At 45.6% G+C, this 7407-nt stretch overlaps 1 protein-coding gene across 3 annotated transcripts in view; it reads left to right on the forward strand.

Moving 5' to 3' along the window:
- SYNPO2 (synaptopodin 2) overlaps positions 1–7407 on the forward strand; it is a 139365-nt gene that overhangs the window by 112378 nt on the left and 19580 nt on the right. For 2 of the 3 annotated variants that reach the window (XM_004686633.2, XM_012727705.1), the window contains exon 4: positions 448–2642. The exons of the other annotated variant lie outside the window; for it this stretch is intronic. In XM_004686633.2, the coding sequence (XP_004686690.1) occupies positions 448–2642 (2195 nt within the window). The remainder of the gene's footprint in view (positions 1–447; positions 2643–7407) is intronic. 3 annotated transcript variants of the gene reach the window in all.

Here is a 7407-nt window from a genome sequence, read left to right on the forward strand (position 1 = left end):
TTATTTTAAAACAGCAAAGAGGATCAGAAACAGCTTCATATTGACATGTAATTTTTAAATATGGAAACTCAAGATGTATTTACATAAAATACTGTCTTAAGTTATTTCCTTTTAATTTTAATTGCATCCTATTAATTGACATTTACTAACTAGTTTTTAGTTGTTAAAGTCTAAGGATCCTATCAGAAACAAATTATAAAACAGATATTCTAGTGAACATATATGAAAGTGTTGCATGAGTATTACATCTTTAAATGAAACAGAAGTGTGTGTATATATCATTGTAGATTTACACGTCTAGGTAAATCTAAAAAGAGGCTGAAATGAGTTGGATCCCTTCAAAATTCAGCAGTTTTGTCCATATTAGTTTCCCCCCAGAGAAGTCCATTTCTAGATTGCTACGGTGTCTTCCTTATATACTTCAATTAATTTTTGTGCTTTTCCTAGGGCTCAGGAGGAGTGAAAGCCTTTCAGAGAAGCAGGTGAAAGAAGCAAAATCCAAATGCAAAAGCATTGCCCTCCTCCTAACAGATGCCCCCAATCCCAACTCCAAGGGGGTGTTGATGTTTAAGAAGCGCCGGAAGAGGGCCAAGAAATACACCCTCATCAGCTACGGCACTGGCGAGCTTGAGCGGGAGGCAGACGAGGAAGAAGAGGAAGGCGACAAGGAAGACACAAGCGAAGTCGCATTTCTTGATGCCAGCGAATCCGAGGTGGATGAAGAGTTACTGTCTGACAGTGACGACACCACCCAAGTTGTGAGCTTTGACTGGGATTCTGAGCTAGTGGACATTGAAAAGAAAACAAGCAGAGGGGACAAGATGGAGATGTTGCCAGATACCACAGGCAAAGGGGCCCTCATGTTTGCCAAGAGGAGGGAAAGGATGGATCAGATCACAGCCCAAAAAGATGAGGAAAGGGCGGGTGGAATGTCGGGCAGAGAACCAGACCCCGCCCAGACAGATGGCCCGAGAGCCCTGACATCATACGAGAGGAAGGAGCAAGAGTCGGTGAGTGTGCAGAGCTCTGTGAACAGGAGCTACATCCAGATGAGCCAGGGCCTGGGGCACTTGCCCCAACAGAACGGCTTCAGTGGGCCGTCTGAGACAGCAGGAGCCCAGAGGATGACCCCAATGAACAGAACGGCCAAGCCCTTCCCCGGGTCTGTGAGCCAGCCAGCAGCCCCCTTCTCCCCAACCCGAAATGTAGCAAGTCCCATGGCTGACTTCCCTGCGCCTCCGCCTTACTCTGCAGTCACGCCTCCACCCGAGGCCTTCTCCAGAGCAGCATCCAGTCCCATCGCGGGCCCAGCCCCCCCACCACCCTGGACCCAGCCTGCCCTGTGGTCCCAGCCGGCCTTTTACGATTCATCTGAACGCATAGCTTCCCGGGATGAAAGGATCGCCGTTCCAGCAAAAAGAACAGGGATCTTGCAGGAGGCCAAAAGAAGAAGCACGACAAAACCCATGTTCACCTTTAAGGAGCCCAAAGTGAGCCCCAATCCTGAACTCTTGTCACTTCTCCAAAATTCAGAAGGTAAACGGGGCACAGGAGCTGGAGGCGATTCGGGTCCTGAAGAGGACTACCTCAGTCTGGGAGCAGAGGCTTGCAATTTTATGCAGAATTCCTCCGCTTCCGCTAAACAGAAGACCCCACCTCCTGTGGCTCCGAAACCCGCGGTTAAATCTGCCTCCCAACCTGTAACTCCAGTTTCTCCAGCCTGGTCGCCAGGGGTGGCTCCCACCCAGCCTCCAGCCTTCCCCACGCCCAGCCTTTCCCAGGGCGTCGTGGTCTCCTCCATCAAAGTCGCCCAGCCTTCCTACCCGGCTCGGCCCGCCAGCGTTCAGAACCTGGCTGGGCCCTTCAAAGGGCCGCAGGCGGCAGTAGCCAGTCAGAATTACGCACCCAAGCCGACCCCTCAGGTTCCAATAGGAAACACTGCGCACGCCCACGCCGGTGCGGCAGGACAGTCCACCGAGCTTCCAGGAATGAGTGGGAGGGGAGCCCAGCTCTTTGCTAAAAGGCAGTCGAGGATGGAGAAATACGTGGTAGATTCGGAAACGGTGCAGGCGCACGCTGCTCGTGCCCAGTCTCCCACTCCCTCTCTCCCCGCTGGTTGGAAGTACTCCTCCAATGTCCGAGCTCCGCCTCCCATCGCCTACAATCCCATCCACTCCCCCTCCTACCCACTGGCTGCCATCAAGTCTCAGCCCTCAGCCCCACAGGCCTCCAAAACGAGCAAGAAGAAGGGCAAGAAACCCCTCAATGCTTTGGATGTCATGAAGCACCAGCCTTATCAGCTCAATGCGTCCTTGTTTACTTTCCAGCCTCCGGATGCAAAGGATAGCCTCCCCCAAAAGGCATCAGTCAAGATCAACTCAATGCCAGCCATGAAACAAGCTCTCCCTCCCCGCCCAGTGAGCGCTGGCTCGCCCACCAACGTGCATGCCTCCTCCTCCGTGTACTCGGTCCCAGCCTACAGTTCTCAGCCCGCCTTCTATGCAGAGGCCACCTCCCCGGTCAGCGCCTCGCCCGTGCCAGCGGGCCTTGCCACCCCTCCAAAGCAAGAATCAGCCTCAACATCCTATTTTGTTGCACCCAGGCCGAAGTTCTCAGCCAAGAAAAGTGGTGTCACAGTTCAGGTGTGGAAACCATCTGTTGTGGAAGAATAATATGGTAGCTGAAGCTGTGTCCATTTTGCTTAAAACAAATTGTTTGCAGTGGTACTTGAGTCTTTGAGAATACCTAGCAAGTCCTCAACTTACTTAATGTCTCATGTCAACTTCCAATCTGGGTCCAAAGAGCCTATTTTTAATGAGCTATAAATCTAACTCAGATTGACTTAAAAATCTATCTCCTCTGCACACTAAAAGAATCTGGGAGCACCCCAAATAGATAACGTGCCGTTCTGTTAAGTAAGCAGGATACTTAGGATTTATTCGTTAGTCACAAGGAGTGATGGGTGTTGCCAAACATCAGCCTTTCTGTCTCACACTGCTGTGCTTCCATGCTGAAAAGGCTCAAATGTAGTGAGACTATAACATGAGTTGAATGCGATTTCCTTTGAAGTAGTGCTTTATTTCTATTACTTATGATAAGGGATACGAAGTTTATTGAGGTTAGGTTCAGCTCTGTGCTGTCCACCTCAGCCACCTGCTTGATATCCCAGAAAAGCTACCACAGGCATTGTTTTAATGTGCATAGTTTAGTGAGGGGAGTAAGAAGAAAGAATGTAGTAATTACTGAGCACTCACTGGGTATTGGCTTCCTCGCCAGATATTTTACTTATATTAGCTCACTTCAGAAGAAACTGTTAAAAGAAACAGGAGAAGACAAAAAGGATAATTATCCCTGGTGATTGATTTCCATCCTCCCTCCCCAGTTACTGAGGAATTATTCGAGAACATCTGACTGTCCATGAAATTACAAGTTTTCCTTGGCTGAGGCAAGTGGTAGATTCGATTATACTGGGGTCAGGTGTAGAAAGGTGAGCAGGTTGCAGGCAAAGGTGTCTGTGACTATGTTTTCTTTTGGGAAACTGCATGCTTGGGGCATGAAGGTTTGGCAATAAAAGGGGCGGATTGTGAAGCAGGAGGAACCCCTGTGTGAGGGGGAAGTGAGAACATACTATCACTAGAATCAATTCTGAGTAACCGCACAGATATTTTTCTTGTTTTTGCTTTGCTTTTTTACTTCCCCCAACTGTTCCTTGCGATTCTCTTCTCACACCTTTGCTTTATTATTTAAGTTTGATGGACCAGGAGGAGTCAGGCAAGGTTACCCTGTAAATTTGGATTGGCCGCAGACCGTGCGGTCATCCAGCTGGCTATGAAGTTATTAATGGCATTGACAGTGAACCTGAAGACCTTTCTTATAGCTATTTTAAGTCTGAGTCTGACCAGCCATGGAAAGTATTCAACACGAATGGATGTTGAGAAACACAAAGCATCCTTGACAGCTCTGAGGAATACCACCTACTCAAAATGGGAAATACACTCAGAGACCTCTCACAAAGTGTGTCTGGTTTGAAAGCGCATGGTACCGTTTTAAATCTGGAAATATCTGTATTCCTGTTCCTTTTCTGCTGTCACTGTCAATCTAGTATATTTTTCGCTATCCTATTAAAAAACTACTTTCTTCTTTATCTGTTCAATCTATGTGTTTTTAAAAATCTTCCTTGTGTGAGCTCTTCAGACTGCGTCATTTCTGACATTTCTCTTACATCACCCACAGAACGTCTGAATTTCCTTTATGGGCGAGCATGTCCATGTCTCCGTAAAGCTCAAAACATAGTTTATTTCTAAGGCATAATGTGAGGGAAATTAAGTCATCTGCAGAACAATGGAGCCAATTCTTCTGCTTTTGCTCTAGAAAATCTTCCATGCCTTTGGTGGTGGTTTACCTAGAAGTGAAAACCACAGGATGCAGCTGGGCCTCTTATTTGCCTTTTTAGGAAATCAATTAGGAGATTAATACAGGATAAAGGAAAATGCAATCTATCCATTATATAACACTATTGTGTGTTTCCCTTGTTCCTTGCAAAGGAAGTCCGTTGAAGGCTGTGTATTTTGCATTCTTTTCTAAAAGAACAACCAAACAAGGCTTTTTAAGGTGAAGCAGGAAAGGGGATCATTTTTATAACTTTGCATTCTTAACATAGCATTTAAAGAACGGCATGATTTAGAGGGAAGAGACTGGAACACACAGTAGTGAATTTGAGATCATCACCTCAAAAGTAGTCCAGGATGGTCATAACCTAGAAGTGTTCCCAGTTGTCCTGTGGTCTGTGGTATGTGGGAATGAGAAGTGTGTTTGGTCCACTTCCTGCTGGACAGGTGGCAAGCTGAGCAGCACTGCTTGGAGTGGATGACTAAAGACATAACTACTACAACTGGGGCTGTCAGGGGCTCCCCCAAAAGCCAGACGCATGCAGTCAGAGCTTCCATGACTTGGACTAGGAACTGGTCACATAGATCTCTCCTTGACCCACACGTCACCCCACTGCCTCCCTTGGCCTTGCCTGCAGAATCAGCCATGTGAGCACTCCTTTCTGGTAGGAGCCGTGGCAATGATGTCAGTGGACAGGACACTTAGAGTTCATGACCGCAACTTTACTCCCTCTGGGTGCCATTGCAATCTGGGTCTCGCTGCTGGCTTTGCTTCGGTGGGGCAGATGCGGGGCTGGCAGGTTGGCTGGCTGTGGGGCTGGAAGAGGCAGTTTTAAGGTCTTTTGTTCGGTTTTCAGTTTTTTGCCTTTCCTCTTGTCCTCTATCAGCTAATATCTAAGTCAAGTGCCGGTTGGCTGCATCATCGCAGCAGCCTTTCACTGCGGCCCAGTGTCGTGTTCGCTGCTTTCTGTAGAATAGCCCCAAGAATCTGCTGTGTGGTTTCCAGGCACTAGAATGGAAAATACTTACTACAGGACCTTATGCAAATTCATTTCCACTCATCCCCCCCTCAATAATGTCTCCAATCTCTCTCCCTGACAGGGATGTTGTTCTACAGTGAGTATACACATAGAGATTCTAAGAGGAGAGGTGCTATGTGGATAGGAACAACATCTTCCTCTCCATCCTATTGGAGGAAGGACTGAGTCACAGGACTGGTAAGACTGGAAATCAGAAAACTGCCTCATTTATCTTAGAGCATTTACAGTTTTATTTCTGATGTTTCAAAAGTAGACACATTCTGTTGTAAGAAGGAAAACAGGCTTTCTACATGCTAACTCGCCACTGATAATATAAGGCAGGTGTTTTTAGGGAGATGTTTTGTGAGACACGCTTGGCTGACCAATCTGATACATATAAGTATTTGAGCAACAGCATATATCTAGCATGTTAATGATAGTGTATCTCATTCAGTCCTCACAACTGAAGCATTTCATCTTTAACTAGAGGAAAACTGAAAAATGAGTTATAAGTAGTTCTTTGAAATAAGCCAGTTTTCGTCACTGTTCTGGAGCTGCCAGCCCCTTTTAAGAAGTGGTTTCTGTCAGACAGCCTGATATCGCTGCATGGCAGGAAGTCTAACCTGGCAGCAAGAGACACACCTGAGAAATACCCACAGAGTAAACTAATGTGGGGCCGTTGTCTTCTTTACAATTCCAAGTTAAAGATCACACGTGGTCATTTTGCTGGCGACCAGCATTTCAAAGTCTGACTCTGTCTTTTTTTTTTTTTTTTGACTCTGTCTTCTCTAGTGATGCCTATTGGAGAAGACACTTGACAGTGTCTGAGTTTGAATTTAATCTTTTGAACAAAAACTCCTTGTTGGGTATCACTTCATCCAGTTAGAAATTAAAGAGGCTTCCAGTAGCCACATTCTAAGGGTGAGTTCCTGAAACCTGTTTCTGTTTCATGAGTCACCCTGGCTCAGCAGGAAGGGTTTTTGAAGCTGTGGCCATCAGACAGAAGTGATTGTTTTCAGGAAAGCTACACACTTAGAATCCTTCCATAGGGGTGTGGTAGGCTATGTGCTTGCTCCCTCCAAAGATCAGAGTCACTGAGTTTGTTTTAAAAATTGCTGTGGGTTCATGAGAAATATTTGTATATTCTAAGAACCCACATGAGATTCCCAGAAACACTGACCCTGGTCTCATGTCCCCTTATCACTGGACCCTGGGGGACACAAAGACTCATGTAACACTTTAGCGCTGCTGAGTTCATCAACAAGTATTCTGGGAAAAGGCAGAATTGAATTCTTCCTTAGATTTCCCCCCAGGGTTGGCTCAAGGCCATAAAGCAAACTAGCACATTCCCATCAGGCCTAAACACCCTATGAAACTGCTCAGAGCCTGTCTCTAAGTTGTTTTTTTTTTTTGAGTGGAACATCAGACCAATAGAAAATATTCTTCTGGAAGAACCCCCAAATTGAAACTTGAAACTATTCTTTAATGTTATCAAGTGCAGCCAATTTTTTAGGTTTTTGCAAATGAATACATTTCTATGGTAGGTGTGTATGTACACTGAACTACCATTTGGACTTGGAAATCATAGAGCTTACTACTCCAAGGCAGTTAATACAGAGAGATTTTAGTTAAAAAATACTCGTGTCTGACACTTCTCAAATTCCTGGTTTCGTTAAAGAGCTGCTAGTTAATAAAGTTAAGCCTCAAGCATGAAGAAAGTCAGGCTTCTATAGGTTCCTAGAGTTTGAATAATTTGGAGTTGTTGATACGTAAATTTTTTAACTTTTTAATTTTAAATGTAAATCTCCTTGTTAACCTCTTTCAATTGCCATGTTTCTCGAAATCATGTGTGTTTCAATTGGTGAAATATACCTTTAAGGTCCCTAATAAAAATAAACACGGACCTACTTTCCTTCCTCAGCCTGATTATAATACTCCAGATAATAATAACATCCAAAGGTATTACAGACCCTGCTTTTTGAGCTCCTGTGGCTGATTTG

Source organism: Condylura cristata, unplaced genomic scaffold (assembly GCF_000260355.1).
Source record: "Condylura cristata isolate star-nosed mole 26May11 unplaced genomic scaffold, ConCri1.0 scaffold00021, whole genome shotgun sequence".
Taxonomy (NCBI): Eukaryota; Metazoa; Chordata; class Mammalia; order Eulipotyphla; family Talpidae; genus Condylura; species Condylura cristata.